At 45.5% G+C, this 17251-nt stretch overlaps 3 protein-coding genes across 5 annotated transcripts in view; all 3 read left to right on the top strand.

The window, feature by feature from the left end:
* FLNC (filamin C) overlaps nucleotides 1-5309 on the top strand; it is a 46308-nt gene extending 40999 nt beyond the window's left edge. For all 3 annotated transcript variants that reach the window (XM_044679569.1, XM_044679568.1, XM_044679567.1), the window contains 5 exons: nucleotides 1788-1920; nucleotides 2239-2415; nucleotides 2555-2773; nucleotides 3927-4136; nucleotides 4283-5309. In XM_044679569.1, the coding sequence (XP_044535504.1) occupies nucleotides 1788-1920; nucleotides 2239-2415; nucleotides 2555-2773; nucleotides 3927-4136; nucleotides 4283-4470 (927 nt within the window). In that variant the 3' untranslated portion in view covers nucleotides 4471-5309. The remainder of the gene's footprint in view (nucleotides 1-1787; nucleotides 1921-2238; nucleotides 2416-2554; nucleotides 2774-3926; nucleotides 4137-4282) is intronic.
* Nucleotides 5310-12810: 7501 nt separating this feature from the next.
* Nucleotides 12811-15237, top strand: ATP6V1F (ATPase H+ transporting V1 subunit F). Its single transcript, XM_044678032.1, has 2 exons — nucleotides 12811-13030; nucleotides 14815-15237. Exons 1-2 carry the CDS (start codon nucleotides 12873-12875, stop codon nucleotides 15011-15013), a joined length of 357 nt encoding a protein of 118 aa, XP_044533967.1. The 5' UTR covers nucleotides 12811-12872; the 3' UTR covers nucleotides 15014-15237.
* A 467-nt stretch (nucleotides 15238-15704) lies between these two features.
* On the top strand, nucleotides 15705-16895 carry ATP6V1FNB (ATP6V1F neighbor). The gene is made up of 2 exons (XM_044679973.1): nucleotides 15705-16278; nucleotides 16786-16895. Exons 1-2 carry the CDS (start codon nucleotides 15855-15857, stop codon nucleotides 16893-16895), a joined length of 534 nt encoding a protein of 177 aa, XP_044535908.1. The 5' UTR covers nucleotides 15705-15854.
* The last annotated feature ends 356 nt before the right edge of the window (nucleotides 16896-17251 follow it).

Below are 17251 nucleotides of genomic sequence, written 5' to 3'. Positions count from 1 at the left end.
TTACCTTCCGTCGTGGAGTCAATACTGTGTATTGGCTCCAAGGCAGAAGAGTGGTAAGGGCTAGGCAATGGGGGTCAAGTGACTTGCCCAGGGTCACACAGCTGGAAAGTGTCTGAGGCCAGATTTGAACCTAGGAGCTCCCGTCTCTAGGCCTGACTCTCAATCCACTGAGCTACCCAGCTGCTCCCTGGTCATTTTTAAAGAGAGTTTTTTGTCTCCTTCAGCATCAGGCTTTTAGCTGTCACTTTGTGCTTCTCTCAGTGGATCTACTGTTTACCACGCTTGAATTTGCTAATCAACTGTGCTAGATTAGGCAAGAGCAGGCAAGATTATTGAACCTAGGTGGTCAGCTTTTGTTTCCTAGACAAATGAAATCAGGAGTCACTATGCCTCTGGTGCTTTTTTTGACCATACTAGAAATAGATCCCTTGCCAACAGACTGAATAAGTTCTTGAGGACAGAAAGAGAAGCATATTTTTATCATTAAAAAAAACCTTTTATTAATTTCTCATTTAACAAGTATTTTTTTTCTCCCTCCCTTGTCCCTTCACCAACTGAAAAAGTAAAAAGAAAAGGGAAACCTTTGTCATAGAAATGCATAGTCAAGGGGACAGCTAGGTGGCTTAGTGGACTGAGAGCCAGTCCTGGAGTTAGTTGGTCCTGGGTTTAAATCTGGCCTCAGACATTTCCTACTCTTTTGCCTTGGAACCAATAAAAAATATTCATTCTAAGACAGAAGGTAAGGGGGTGGGAGGGAAGGAGAGAGGGAGGGAAGGAAGGTATGGTGTTCAGAATACTGGACTTGAGGGGCAGCTAGGTGGCTCAGTGGATTGGGAGCCAGGCCTAGAGACAGGAGGGAGGTCCTAGGTTCAAATCTGGCCTCAGATATTTCCTAGCTGCGTGACCCTGGGCAAGTCACTTAACCCCCATTGCCTAGTTCTTATCACTCTTCTGCCTTAGAACCAATACACAGTATTAATTCTAAGATGGAAGGTAAGAGGTTAAAAAAAATACTGAGCTTGGAGCAGCTAGGTAGTTCAGTGGATAGAGTGCCAGGTATGGAGTCAGAAGATCCTGAGCTCAAATCTGGCCTCTGACACTTCCTAGCTGTGTGACCCTGGGCAAGTCATTTAACCTGCATTGCCTAGACCTTCTCACTCTTCTGCTTAGTAACTAATACACAGTATTGATTCTAAGACCGAAGGTAAGAGTTAAAAAAAAAAAAAAAACATGAAGACAGAAAAACTGGATCTAAGTTCTAGGTCTAATATTTCCTGATGGTAAGACCTTGGGCAAGTCATATAACCACACTGAGCCTCAGTTTCCTCATCTGCAAAAGGAAGATAAATATACCCACACTCCTAACCTCAAAGAGCTTTGTTCACCTCTTAGCTTACTATGTCACTGTGGGAGTAGCACTGAATGTGAAGGTAGGCACCCACCAAAATGGACTGATCCCCACCATCACCTTTCAGGGGTGATGCCTTTCTTGGGCACCCAATGTACAGAGCATAGCAGGGCAGATGCAAAGAGGGCTAGCCAGCCCCCTGCTGCTAGATGTGAAGCTGCCAAATGAGGCAGGGCTCCTTTTGAGCTCAGCAGGGGAGGAATGGTATAGCAGAGAAGGAACTAGAGCCTGGGGAGTCGAGGGAAGTGAGGAAGGCATCCTAGGCTGGGACCCTGCCTAGGTCCTGGCTACTTCTGAGTGTCAGGAAGGTTTAGTAAATGTTGAAATGGAGGTCTCTGGCTTATTTTTCCTGTCGGCTTATGTTTCTGTTTCATTGCAGGAGACTGGGCTGAAGGTGAATCAGCCAGCTTCCTTCGCAGTACAGCTGAATGGTGCCCGAGGTGTGATCGATGCCAGGGTCCACACCCCCTCAGGGGCAGTGGAGGAGTGTTATGTCTCTGAGCTGGACAGTGGTAAGGATAGACATTGTTCTTGCCCCAATTCCACACGCTCATGCTCTGGGTTTCCAAACCCTGCCCTTCTAAATTAAGAGATGGTCATCTCACCCCATAGGAGATGGAGAATCGGGGTTCTGGGCATGAGTTCCTTCCTCGTTTACCTGTTATTGTCTAGTAATATTGTCTGTTCCTTGAGGTATGGACTCTGGAGACTTCATTCAACTTCTCAAAATGGAAACAATCAGGCCCCACCATCCTGGCGCTGTCTAACTACCTCCTCTGAACAGGTAGGAATTAGGGAGGACTCATCTGCTGATCCTTTTTCCTCTACAGACAAGCACACCATCCGCTTCATCCCTCATGAGAATGGAGTCCATTCTATAGATGTCAAATTCAATGGTTCTCACATCCCTGGGAGTCCCTTCAAGATTCGAGTTGGAGAGCAAAGCCAAGCTGGAGATCCAGGGCTGGTCTCAGCCTATGGTCCTGGGCTTGAGGGAGGCACTACTGGTAAGCGCCATTGTTGAGCCTGGGGGCTAATCAATCGAGCCCTTTAAGGGAAGAAGAGGAGCTAGAAAATGATAGAAAAGTCCAGAACCCCATCCCATGACCATAGATAGTTCTACATGTCCACTTGTTCTTTCCACAGGTGTATCCTCTGAGTTCATTGTGAACACCTTGAATGCAGGCTCAGGGGCCCTATCGGTCACCATTGATGGCCCCTCCAAGGTGCAGCTGGACTGTCGAGAATGCCCAGAAGGCCATGTGGTCACCTATACTCCCATGGCCCCAGGCAACTACCTCATTGCCATCAAATATGGCGGCCCTCAGCACATTGTGGGCAGCCCCTTCAAGGCTAAGGTTACAGGTGAGAGATTTTTCCATCCTGGGATCTCAAATCATCCTGCTAGTCTAGGTTGATCTTAGGAGAAGCAAGGGTGTTGCTGTTGGGTGTTCTCTGTATTTATAATTTCTTCCCCTAAATCAGGATAGGATTAAGCCAATCTGGCAGATGTATTTGTCCACATTTAATCTGTTAACTGTTCAGACTACAAATGTGCCTCCCTTTATAGAGCAAACATATTCTTGAAGAGTGGTTTGTAAAAGTTCACTGTTTGCCCATTGTCTTCTGAGCTATTTTAGAGAACTGGGGAAAGGATTTCTGAGGTCACCTAGTCAAATTCCCTCATTTCATGGACAAGGGAGCAGAGATTGCTGCAGAAGGGTCACTGTAATAGATGGCAGAGAGAGAGTTCCAGCTCTGCTCCTTGGATAACCAGTTCCACCCCCTTCTTCCTACTGATTGGTCTTCCTTTTGCAATACCTTAGCTAGCCTTGCATTTTTCATTTTCTATCTTTTCTGAGATGCACAAACAAGTTAGGTTCAGCAAGTAAAGCAAGGGCATCTTGGGTACATCTTTTTGTAAAGCAAGAATCTTTCTGTAAGGTAATGCTGTCTTTAGGTACTTAGGAAGCCACGAACCAGGTCTTATCTGCATAGCTTTGTTAGAAGCTTAGGGATGCAATATGCAAATACAGATTTATATAAAATAAGATTCATATTCCAGCCAAGAGTCTGGCACTACAGAAACTGGAGTTGCTCTTATTCTTGGACCAGAGGGATGGCATGGTACGAAAGCATCTCCATTACTAGAGATATGACCTTAAGAACTTACCAAAAGAAAGTGGGGCAATGGTAGGCCATTTGCCTGGGAGGGCAATGGAGTATTTTCTCCTGTCTGTAAAATGAGGGGATTAGACAATTGGAGCTTCAGAAGACTTGAGCATAAAGTATGCCTCTTGCCCTTTGGCAAAGAGATGGTGGGCTACAGCTGCAATAGAAGGTAGAAATTTTCAGACATGGCCTTTGTTCATTCTGAGAGAGAGTTCTGTTGGGAGGGTGGGAAATGGTAGGTGACAATAATTAAGAAGTGATAGTAAATTATTTTTTAAGTTATCAATAAAAAAATCCCTAAAGAAGTTAATAGTTTTTCATATATATTTTAAAATCTCATTTCCAGGGCCTCGGCTGTCAGGAGGCCATAGTCTTCATGAAACCTCCACGGTGCTGGTGGAGACAGTGACCAAGTCATCCTCCAGCCGTGGTTCCAGCTACAGCTCCATCCCCAAGTTTTCCTCCGATGCTAGCAAGGTGGTGACCAGGGGCCCCGGGCTGACCAAGGCCTTCATAGGCCAGAAGAACTCCTTCACAGTGGACTGTAGCAAAGCAGGTAGGACTGGGGAGTGGGCAATCCTGGGAGGCTAGGAGGGAAGAGTGGAGTTAAAGGGTGTAGAGGGGATGGGGTTAGAGAGTTGCCTAAAAGATAGAAAATGGGGGTTCTGGGTGTGAGCTCTTTCCTTTTCTTTTCTTATCCAGGCACTAACATGATGATGGTGGGTGTGCATGGGCCCAAGACTCCCTGTGAGGAAGTATATGTGAAGCACATGGGAAACCGAGTGTACAACGTCACCTACACTGTCAAGGAAAAGGGAGACTACATCCTCATTGTCAAGTGGGGAGATGAAAGTGTCCCAGGAAGTCCCTTCAAGGTCAATGTGCCCTGAACCCCAAAGCTGCCTCCCCAGCCCCTCAACCTCCCTGGCTGACTCCAGATACAGACACACAACACACACATATTTCCAACACCGACATGTGCAGATGCACACACACCCACATACATGAAACATCTGGCTTGAGGAAAAGGCCTGTACTTGGACTAAGAGAGTGAAATGAACAGATTTTTCCACTGACCCCTCTGGGAGAGTAAGGGAACCTTGTCTGCTGATTGAAGACATTGTCTATGCCCTAGAATGTGATCTTGGTAGGGTGTTAAAAAGAAGGGTGGAGACCCCCTCCTCCTCACCCCTAACCAGGACCAGAGGAATAGTGGGAAAGAGCCAGGGATCCCACACATATTTGCTGAGCTGGGGGGATTCAGGGGGTGCATGTGTGTGATTGTGTGTGTGATTGCCCCAAAGTGCACTGATAACTAAGACCCTGGGACAGCTCCCCCTGCCTCCCCTCTCCAGTCTTTTCAAGAACTCTTCCCTCAACACCCTGAAGACTGTGCCTTGCCCCTCTGGTGGCCACTAGTCAGTGGTGCTAAGGACTCTGACAAGCTAAAGAAGAAAAGAAAAACCATCTGGAGAAGAGTGCAGATGGAACAATAACAGCACCTTGGCTGGTCTTGGACTCGGAGGGTTTTGTACACTTTGCCAAGCCCAGCTTTCTGGGGGCCTGGTTTTTTTTTCCTGTTGTTATTTTTAATTGTTGCACAGCTCTGCCCCAAGGAGGGCCTTTTGTACACTTCGAGAAGCCCAGCATGGAGCTACTTGGGTAAAAAAAATCATCAAACAAGCCCAAATAAAGTGTGGCCTGTTTCAGAGGCTCTGACTCTTCCTTCCATGGGGTTTCTCTGTGTTTCTTTACCCCCTGAGCCACAGTGTATGGCTTCCATTCATTTCTCCCCTGGGCCCATAGGCCAAGTTGAGTAGCACAGGGATTTTATATGGAAATGTCCTTTCCCTCTCTGTCCTACTCAGCCCTATCCTTATCTACTCTATTTTAGGGACACCCTTCATTTTAGTTAAACAAATATATAGATAACTTCCTATGTCCACGGTGCTAAGGACATAAAGAAAAAATGAAAACCAGTCTCTGCCTTCTAGCACTACATTCTAGTAGGGAACAGGTAAGATAGAAGCACTAATAAGAGCTGGCACCTGTGCTGAGGTCAGAAAGAAAGCCAAGGATTCTAAGGGGTAGCTGTGAGGAGGGGGCACACTCTAGGTCAGTGTTTGCTCAAGCTGCACCTTTGAGCTGTGAGCCCCCACCCCCCACCCCACATTACCCCAGACAGCAGAGGAGCTGGAGGAAGTGCTTGCATTGGGTGGCTGGGTGGTGGGTTGGGTGCTCAGAGAAGGGAAACAGAGCGACCCCCCTCTGGCACACTGGGGCATGCGTGCCACATCTTCACCAACATGGCTAGGTGTTGGGGATATTCCATACAAATAAATGCCTGGAAGTAGGGAGAGCAAGAAGGCAGTTTAACAAACCAATAGAAGAATCCCTGAAAGGAGATTAGAGAGAAGTTAGCCTGGATGCAGGCTGAGACCAGACTGTGAAGGACTTTAGAAGACAAGCTGAGGTGTTTATCCCAATAGAGAAGGAGAGTGACGTGATCAGATTTGTGGTTCAGACAGAACCACAGCAGTGTGAAGAATGGACAGGGAAGGGAGAGCAATGTGAATTAAAAAAAAAAAAAACCAACCTCACCTTCTTTCTTAGAATCAATACTGTGTATCAGTTCCAAAGCACTGGTAAAGGCTAGGCAATTGGGATTAAGTGATTTGCCCTGAGTTTCACTGCTAGTGTCTGATGCCAAAATTGAATGCAGGTCCTCTAGACTTCAGGCCTGGCTGTCTATCCACTGAGCTACCTTGCTGTCCTGAGTTGTAAATAAAGTTATCCACTGCAGTCAAAATCCTATTGATTCTACCTCTGAACATCCCTCATGTGCATTTCCTTCTCTGCCAACACCCTAATACAGGCCTCCATTACTACCAGACAGAATTATTACAATGGAATCCAAACAGGTCTTCCTGCCTCTGCCTTTTCTCATCTCCAGGCCTTCATACCAGTGCCAAAATGATCATATTTTTTGGCATCTCATGTCACTTTCAGTAAAGTTCAAATTCTTTCACCTGATATTTAAGGCCCTCCATGGCATGACACAACCACCTTACCTTTCCAGATTCTTCTCATTTTTCTATCAGGCACCCATTCTATACTCCAGCCAAACTGAATTACTCTCTGTCCTCTAAACACAGACTTATATCCATTTCTGTGCCTTTTTTCATATTCTTTCCCATGCTTGGAATGCTATTTGCCTGAAGAATTCCTGTCCACTTTTTAATATCCTCCTCAGATGCTGCATCCTCTATGAAACTTTCTTCACTTGTCCCCCTCCGGTGCTAATGACCTTTCCCCTTCAACCTCACAGAGCACTATGTTTTGGATCTCCTCTCTAATGCATTTATAATTCGTTATTGGGTATCAGCTATCTATGTTTGTCTCTTACCCCTCTTCCAGACTCTAAGTCCCATGAGGACAAAGGTTGTGTCCTATCTAAACTTTGAATCTTCCCTTAGAGCCAAGCATGGTGCTCTGAATATGGTAGGGACTTAATAAATTGTAATTGAATGAACAAGTATTCAATTATTGAGCCCTTACTAGGGGCAAGACATTATATTAGACATTGAGGCGAGTGTAAAGGTGAATTGACATTGAATACTCTCTTCAGAAGGAATATCTTATAAAAGGAAAAAGATGCATACATAAATATGCAAAGTAGAACATGAAAGTCTGAAAAGAGAGAGAGATTCTGGGGTAGAAGAAATTAACCACTGTCTTCTAACATCCAAGGGGCTGATAAAATAGGATATTTATTCTATGTTGCACTGAAGAACAAATCAGCAACAATTGGAAAATATTTATCAAATTCCTACTATGAACCAAGCTCTGTGCTAAACTCTGGGGATACAAATACAAAAAAAGAAAGATCATTCCTGACCTCCATGATAAGGAAATGCACAAAAGAAAGCTGATAAACAAGAGAGGAGGAGGGAGGGAGGTACTCAGGACCTCTTGGAAGTCAGGTAACTACAAAGTAAAGCAGCTTGGTGAGAAGCAAGGAGATATTCCGAGCTGAGATTCCTCCTCATGTGGATTTGGAGCTCATGGTCCTACCCTCCAATGAGAGGGTATTGATGGAGTGGAGAACAAGGCTGATGGAATCAATAAAGGGTGGGAGTTATAGGCTGTAGATTTCCTTTTGTGTAGCCTCCCTCCACCTAGGGATCATTCTCCCCAAGTCCTACTCCCATAGGTGGGCCAGGGCCCCAGTGGGCCAACTTTGACCTCAAATCTTCCTGGAGCTCTATCCTTTGCATTACCAGCTACCTCTCAGATCTCTCCTAACACCAAGGCCAGGATTCTTTTCCATCATACTAGGTTGCTTCTAGAAAGCAAAGTAACCAAGGATTAGAATAACAGAATTTTTGTGTTGGAAGGGTCATGCTCTGGTGGCTGTCTAGTCAATCCATACTCAAAAAGGAGTCCCCATTCACATATCAAACAAGGGGTCAACCAGCTTAGTCTCCACTGAGCCGGAGATATCCTTACCTCCCAAAGCAGCCTATTACACTTTTAGACAGCTTTGTTAGGAATTTTTCCCCTGATATCTAATCTAAATTGGCTTTTTTTGGTAACTTTCTACTTGTTGCTATCTCTACCCTTTGTTGCCAAATAGAACAAGCCTAATACCTCCTTCAGGCAGCAAACCTTCAACTACTTTGGAGGCTCCTTGGGTCTTCTTTGCTCCAAACTAAACATCCCTAGTCTCAACATTCTCATGTATCATAGCCCCATGCCCTTCTGCTTCTCAATATCATTCCCAATACCCCCAGATGAGGTCTGGTAAGGTTAGAGTGCAGGGGGATTATCAGGGCTCCCTTAGTGCAGCCCAGATCTCACTGGTGTTCTTTTCACCCAAGGAATGAAGGAGCTATGGGATATTTAGCCTGGAGAAGACTTAGAAGGAGTATGGTGGCTCCCTTCTGACACTTGGAAAAAGAATTCTATTAGCTCAGTATAGCCCCAGAGGGCAGGATGAGAAGCAACTAAATGGCACAGCGGATAAAGTGCTAGGTGTGGGAATCATGAAGATCTGAGTTATAATCCTTTCCCAAGATACTTAGGGAGCCTTTAACCAGAGCCAAAACACTTTACATCTTAGCCTCAATCTCTCTATCTGTAAAATCAGAGGGTTTAGACTCAGTGGCCTTTAAGATCTCTTTCAGCTTGGAGTTCTCCTTGTAATCTCTATAATGTAGTACAAAGCCTGTCCTGTCCATCACTTACCTCTGTTTTTACACTGTGAAGTGCAGTTGAAACCTTCTATATGTGTTGTTTCTTCCTTTAGAATGTGAACTCCTTGAGAACAGAGACTGTGTTCCTTTTCCATTTGTATCCCCAATGCCAAGTACAGTCCTTTATATATAGCAAACAATAAATACTTTTTTATAAAAAAAAAAAAGGATATCTTTCAGCTCTAAATCTACGATCCTATACTATAGATTTCTGTTCAATAGAAGGAAACATTTCTGAATCACTAGTTATCCTAAAGTGGTATAGGGCTGCCTCAGGACACTCACAGGATACCTTAAAGAAGAGGCTGAAAGGCTATTTGTCAGGTATGTTTTAGGGGAATTCTTGTTAGATATGTGTAGGACTAGATCTTTGACTAGTCTTCGAGGTCTCTTCCATCTGGGAGAGTTTGTACAGAGTCTAGGAAGAAATTCTGTCAAGCCATTTCCCCTTTGATTTTCAACTTCCTCATCTGTAAAATGAAGGGGTTGGACCAGAAGGCCACTAGGTGACCCAGTCCAGGATTGCTCCTGGAGTCGGGAAAACCTCAGTCAAATTCACCCTCAGCTGTATGACTATAAGCAAGTGACTTAATCTCAGTTTCCTCAACTATAAAATGGAGAAAATAGCAGCACCAACTTCTCAGGGTTGTTCACAACAACACTCAGCCTTGTTGGAGAGATCAAATTAGATAATATTTGTAAAGTGTGTGATATAGTGCCACAGGAGGCACTTAATAAATGCCAACCCAGGGGGCAGCTAGTAGTTAGGGAGCCAGATTTGAAGCCTGGAAGTCCTGAATTGAAATCTGAATTCAGACACTTCCTAGCTATATGTCCCTGGACAAGTCACTTGACCCCTCACTATCTAGCCTCTTCTGCCTTGGAATCAATACATAATATTTATTCAAAGACAGACGGTAAGGGTTTTGCTTTTTTTAAATGCTAATTCCATTTTGTTCCCAGATATAAACCTATGATACTAATTTCATATATAACCCTTCTTTTGTATCTGGCTGTGTATTTGAAAATCATCTTTTTGGGATATTTTTCAGCATAAAAATAAACAAATAAGTCTATGTTCCTTTGAGGCTGGGCAAATGGTAGGAATGGAGGCTTGCCAGCTTATTACTAAGAGAGAGAGCAGAGGAAGAAGAAAGTTGTCTTGTCTTATGCAGATTTCAGGGAAACTTTCCCAGGAAGGAAGAATTGATACTGTCCAATATTCAAGCACTCTGAAGGGAACAGGCTCCCTAGGCCTGACAGCAATAAAAAATGTGGCTCTTTTTGGGGTCTCCCCACTTTAAAGAGAGTGGCAAATATTACATAATATGTCTAATATTAGATTATATGTTATAGAATCAAAATATTTATAATGGCATCTTTTGTTATAGCAAAGAACTGGAAAAAAAGTAGACGCCCATCAATTAAGGAATGGCTCAACAAATTGTGGTAAAAGAATGTAATGGAATATTTTTGTTGTTGGTTGTGTCAATCTCTTTGTGGCTCTATCTGGAATTTTCTTGACAAAGATACTGGAATGGTTTGCCATTCCTTCTCCAGCTCATTTCACAGATGAAATGAGGAAACAGGCCAAATTTGAAATCAAGATGAGTCTTCCTCATTCCATGCCTCTGCACCACCCTAAGTGGCCCATACAATGACTACAACAAAGTAAATGTAAAGAATAATCACAAAACAATCAAAAGTAAATTTTGCAAAAGTACAAAGTATAAACCTCTCCAATGCATCCCTTTGCAGAGGTGGGAGGTTGCCTGGTGTTATACTCCACATATTTTAACAGGGGTTTTGTTTTTCTTGCTTTCTCAGCGGAGAAGGGAATGAAGGGAAGGCAAGATAAATCATATCTTTTTTTGGAAAAAAATTAATCTTAAAAAAGTTATTTTTCATATAGAATGGCTCCTTATGACAGGGAGGAGGGATACTTAGGGGGTAAGAATTAGTGATATAAAAATACAAAGGATATCAACAAAAATAAAAAAGATGTTACAAAAATAAAAGCAGGGGCATTTAGGTGGCTCAGTTGATTGAGAGTCAGGCCTAGAGATGACAATTCTACCTATATTAATTTACTTATTTTGGTTTATTAAATAAAGTTATATATTACAATTATACATTTTTGTTATTTTTTCCATTTTTTTATTTTTTAGAAAATTTTTCCATGGTTACATGATTCATTTTTTTTCTCTCCCCACCAAACCCCTCCCTCCCACCCCCCATAGCCGATATGCATTTTGTAATAGGGAAATAGGAAAGCAGATTTAGCCAGGCAGGCTGACAGGAGCTGTCATTCCAAACATTCCAAACTTGGAATTCAGCAAGGGACATCACACAGAGGACTCTCTCTGGATGCAAGTGCTGACAGTTAGGAACTTTTCCTTAGCTGCTGGAGGTGAAGAGCCTAGAAAATATTGGTCTCCTGTAAAACCCATCTACCCTGGGAAAGTTCAAGTGGAGCAGTGAAATCTGGTTTGGTTGGTGGACATATCAAACTAGTTTAGCTCCTTGGCTTTGCCCTTTGGATTTACTTACTAAGACACCTGGACATCTGAACATCTCTGAACATCGCTGGATCAGTGGAAAACCATGCTGTGAGACATCTAATCCCTTGACCTTACAGGCTGGCCCTGTCAGCCTGAAGTTAGGGTCAGTGTAGTTCTTTCCCAACTACCAGCCCTTGGACTCATTTCCTAGACCAAGTGTTAGAGTGACCATTTCCCCATAACCTTACCTTTTTTAAACTTAGTATTAAACTGTTACTTTTAACTTCCTGTTGTTTCTTCTCAACCCAATGAACTCAACATAGTAAGCAGGTATCCATGGCTGATGAAGTCTGAGAGTCAGTTGGATCTCAACTGCCACTCAAACTGTGACAACCCATTGCCAAGCCTTGTGTTTGTGGGTGTGGGGGTGATTCCCCATTTTTATTTGTTATCCCTTTTCACTCATTCATTCTTCCTTCATTCCCTTCACCCTCTGTAAACCCCAGTGAGCAAATTTATCTTTTCAATTTCCACTGGGTTTTATATGTGTCATTGATCAAGGCCCATTTCCGTATTAGTGATAGTTGCACTGGGGTGGTCTTTAGAGTCTACATGCCAAATCATATCCCCATCATCCCCATTTTTGTTACTTAAATTGCAAATATCACGAAATTGTGGTTTTTTTCTCCAAGTGACACACCACCCGAGTTATGCTCGGTTTTTTGGCGAATTTTGACACGCCAAGCTCAAAAGGTTGCCCATCACTGGCCTAGCCCTTACCACTCTTCTGCCCTGGGACCAATACACGGTATTCATTTTAAGACAAAACGTAAGGGTTTAAGATATAAATAAAAATAAACAAGGTCAATCACTTGTCTTGCACCATCCCTGACGCCTTCCTGCATTTGGGGGGGTTCTCTCCTCCCAGCCCAAGTGTCACTTCAAGGTCCTTGAAATATCTATCCCCTCAAATCTACCAGAACTATGTGGGGAAAAGAGCCCTGTCTCAGCCTGGATGTCTCAGTTTCCTCCTTTGTAGAATGAAGTGACCGGTCTAAGGCCTCTGGAGCCATATATTTGAGATTTTGGGAATCTACCAAGGGCTTGATCACAGTCTCCAGTAACCTTCGACAGCGTAGCCGAATACAGAAGTACAGGATCTACCGAGGTTTGCCGGGCCGCAGGGAGATCTGGGAAGATAGCTGGGCCGCAGGGTGCTCTGGGAATGGTAGTCGGACCGCAGAGAACTCTAGGAAGGGTATTTGAGACGCAGGGCACCCTGGGAATGGTAGTTTTACTTAGACAACTGTTTGATTCGGTGCGGGCGAGGCGGCGCTTCGAAAGCTGAGATGCATATTCACAGCAAGGGTAGGAAGAAGGAGACGGTCAAGACCAGCCAGCCCCAACCAACTGCGCATGTCTAGAGGGGGAAGGTCGCCGCCCCCAGAACACCAGAGAACTACCAGGGAGGGTGGTGGGAGGAGTTAAACGTTAGGAGGAGCTCTTCGGTCCCGTGAGAGACTAGCATCGTCCACCATGGCGGCACGGGGGAAGCTGATCGCTGTGATCGGAGACGAGGACACTGTTACCGGTTTCCTGCTGGGTGGCATCGGGGAGCTCAACAAGAACCGCCGTCCGAATTTCCTGGTGGTGGAGAAGGACACGACCATCAACGAAATCGAGGACACCTTTCGGTACGGTGGTCCGTGAGGTCCTCCCCGCTCGTATCCAGCCCCTGAGGGAGGGCGAGATGGGAGCCGGGCTGCTGGGGAGTGGGGAGGCTTTGCCCTTTCCGAGTCCCCTTCTACAAGGAGACCCCCAGCTCCCTGAGGCTGAGGTCCAGGCAGGCCCCCTTCCCCCACCTCTCCATCACCTGACTGCGTCGGAGATTAAGGGGCCGGCTTAACCCCTGCCCCAGGGGTCCCTCTATGTTGACTCGGCGTCCGCTCTGTCTACGCGGCAGATCTAATAGTGAACCCCCGAGAGCCATTCTTATTCCTACCTTCCCCCACGCCCCCGCCCCAGCTCCTCGAGGACTAGGATACGGCCCTGTCCGTCCCAAGCACTGGGCTCGGCACCTAGCACTTACTCCCCGGCAGGAGGTTTCAGTCATCCTCCGCCCTTCCCTCCCCACCTACCTGATTACCACCTTGGTTATCATTCCTCTGCTTTCCAGTAGAGGCTGGAAGAACCTCCGAGGTCAGCTGGTCCAACCCTCTCTTTTTACAGAGAAGGAAACTTGAGTCCCCCAAAGGTTAGTTAATGTGCCAACGGTAATATGTGGCGGAATCCGCATCTGAACTCCAAGTCCTGGACTGTATCCACTCTTACCATTCTGCCTTTCCAATCCAGCCCGTTTGCTTTTCAAATGAGGAACCTTGTACACCCCTTACTTCTTTTTGTTGTCTCCAGCCCATAGTACCTCACCTTGAAGTAGGTGCTTTAACAATATTAGTAAAGGGGAAGCTGGGTTTCTCAGTGCATTGAGAGCCAGCCTTGGAGAAGGAAGGACCTGGGTTCAAATATGGCCTCAGACACTTCCTAGTCATGTGACCCTGGGCAAGTCACTTAACCCCCAATTGCCCAGTCCTTACTGCTCTCTCGAGGTCAATCAAAGATAAGGGTTTTAAAAAAAAAGTTAGGTAGTAACTTGCCAAGGACACCATCATTAATGACTAGCAGAGCCTAAATTCAAACAGCATTCTCTACCTCCAAATCTATTCTTTTTTTTACTTATAATTAGGGCCAAATTCCACAATGATATCCCATTGTTGAAAGACCAGATAGTAATGGGTCACTCCTTCCTCAGATCCCTAGGCAGTGTTGTGACCAGTTTTACTTGTATAAGGTCTCTAGCCCTGCCCATGTCTCTTCATTCCTTCTTCATAGCCTTTCCTTGGTATTGTGCCTTTGTTTTGCCCCAAACAACCAAGTCCCATTTGTTTCCGGCTCTGACTGGTTTTTGCTACTTAGGCCCTGCTAGGCCCAACCCTACCTCACTGCAACTGCTATAGGGTGAGATTCTTAAATGCTATGAGCATCAGAAGGCAAATCCTTGGGGCAAAATAGCCTTGAGAAGGGACACTTTTCTCACCAGATCCCTATGTATACCCATTATTTTTCTGTGAGTTCTAGACTCCTGGGTTCCAAATCTAGTTTAGTTCTCCTTCTGCAGGAAAAGTTTCCTTTGCTTCTCTAGCAATGAAAAATCAGTTCAAGGAGAACTTAGGAGTTTTTAGTTCACTTTTTCCCCAGTGGAACTAGAACTGAGTCACTTCTAAGAAGCATCCACTACCTCCTTTTTCCTAATGCAGCTTCCTCTTCTCCAATTTTTTTGTCTGAGTTCTATCATAGCCAACAATCAGTATGTTTCACATACATTTTCAGAATCCTCCATCTATCTCACAATTTTAGGAGTGGAAATAGATTAGCCTGCATAAGTTCCTTGAACTTTCTCCTTGCCAATCCCCCTCCACAGGCAGTTTCTACAACGAGAAGACATTGGTATCATCCTCATCAACCAATATATCGCAGAGATGATACGGCATATATTGGATTCCTACACACACTCAGTGCCGGCCATTTTGGAGATCCCTTCCAAGGAACATCCCTATGATGCAGCCAAGGACTACATCATACGGCGTGCCCGAACCATGTTCACTGCCGAAGAACACTAAGGAACACTCCACATCACCCTTCCCTGAACATGTCATATTCCACTACTGAAATGAAAGGGGAAGGGCTCACAGTACTTGCTATTTATTGGGCCCTGAAGTAAAGCCTCAGAATGAAGACTGGAAAACATAAAGCCCACTTCCTCAAATGTGTCCCTCTCCTTCCATTCTCTGGAATGATTTTGTGCTGTTTTTGTCTATGTTGATACTAAATTAAAGTTCATTTCCCTGAATATCTTTTTCTTTGGGTTTGGGGACTTGAAAAGGGTGCATTTGCTTAGGAAAGAGAGGCCAAAGGCTCAGAAACATGTGAGCAAGTTAACGTAGCTAAATTAAGACACTCAAAGTGGTTTTGGGATGAGGATCAGAGACTCCTCATTCTAACCCTGAACCTTAGAGGTCATTTGGTCTACCCAACTCATTTTACAGGTGAGGAAACGGGCCCAGAGAGATGTGGCAGCCCATTGCCTAAGGTCACGCAAGTCACACAGCCTAGATTCCACAGAAGGCTCTGTAGCAAAGGTCTTATTAGAGAATCAGAATCACCGTACAAAATTAAAAGAAAGAAAATGAACCTTGTTCCCAGGGCCAAAGATGGCACCTCCATTAGGCTCTGGGATATTCACTAGAGTGTTCCTCCATGCCCAAGAGGCTTCTAGGAAGGTAAAGGAATCTGAATTCTCCCTGGCCAGAGTGAAGGCAGCATATAGAATCTCTGAGACTGTATGAGGTGAGGCCTGGTTGCCAAGGTAACTGATGTCTCTGAAGTTGTTGCCATAACCTCTTAGGTGTGTGTTCACCCCCTTAGTTGCCACACCCAGATAGCTCTTCTCCCTCAGGCACCATGGCTCGCCATATCAATATGGATGCGCAACGACAAAACTTCTGGAAGGAAGAATATCTGAAGGAAATAATGTTGCGTTGTGATTGGCACCGAAAGTATGCGGCAAAGGTGAAAGCCAAGCAGGTGGCCAGGGATGCTGCAAGAAAGGCCTTCAAACTGCCTGTTTTGGGCCCCAAGGCCCCACCTTCTCCTCCACCTCCACCTCCACCAAAGGAGCCTCCTAAACCCCCTGCTCCCCTTAAGGAAGCTACCGAAGTGGCGGAAATGTACCCAGTACCCCCTGAGACCCGGGCACTCCTGTACCAGGGCATCTCTCATGATTTCCAGGGTCGCTTTAACTACTTGGAAAAACGCCAGCTTGCCAAGCCAGATGAGCGGTACCTCTTTCCAGTCACTACCAACTTCACATATGGCTGGCAGTTGGGTAAGGCCATATCCCTAGAAAAGTCACAGATCACCCTCCCTCCATCTCCTAAACCACACCGTGGCCCCTTGCCTCCCCATTTTCAGGCTTTCACCTTATAGTGTTACTGCTGAGGTTCAGATAAGGGTACAAAGCCAGGTGAAAAGGAAAGGAAGCTAATTGGCTGTCTCTGAATTGCATCTTCCCATTCATTCTCACCATCTCTACCCCCAGCACCAAATAGAGCTTCTGCTACCACCAGTGAAGGGATTCTTCCCCCGAAGGTTTGTGGCTGGCACTAGGCTGTGTGCACCTCCACTTTAATTATCCATGTCATTGTGCTCAGTCCCCTTATACACACGAGTCCTATAGCCATTCAAAACTCCCACTTTTTTTTTTTATTAATAGCTATGAAATGGGAGCCCCAGGTGACTCACAGAGCAAGCATTCCCCATTCCCCTCCCCTGCTTGCCCCCTAAGTTCCTCTCCCAGGAGCCCATCCCCAGCTTTTGCCCTCTCTTCTCCCAGGCCCCCCAGTGGAACGAAAGATGGTCTCCTGTAAGATGTGCCGGATAGAAACCTTCTTCCGCAAGAATGGGGCATTTGCTCTACTCGACCCCAAGGATGTAGCCCTCTGACCGTGGGCTGGGGGGAGGGTGGGAAGGGATAGCAGGGAAATGGAGATTATATGCCCTTAGGTGGGGCAAAGCTGGCTCCCTATGTGGTGGGTATGTGTGTCTGGGTCTCCTGGGCCTTTGGGATTGGGTAAAATTAGTCTTTCTGTAGTGCTGGCCAGCACAGACCTCTCATTTCTGACCCCCATGGAACTTTTCGTTGCCTTTCTCCCCACTGACTCTCCTTAGAGCCCAAGAGGGCTGGAACAGAGCTGGGAAGGGTGGGTTCCCCCTAACCACTTGGGGCCGCAGTAGCTCCTGGAAATTTTGAGTATTCCTGGGGGAGAGACAGCCACTGTGAACGCATAGGCCAACAGACC

The sequence above is a fragment of the Gracilinanus agilis genome, chromosome 5 (assembly GCF_016433145.1).
Source record: "Gracilinanus agilis isolate LMUSP501 chromosome 5, AgileGrace, whole genome shotgun sequence".
NCBI lineage: Eukaryota > Metazoa > Chordata > Mammalia > Didelphimorphia > Didelphidae > Gracilinanus > Gracilinanus agilis.
Note: the sequence above shows the minus strand (reverse complement) of the source record. Positions and strands in the feature narration are given on the sequence as shown.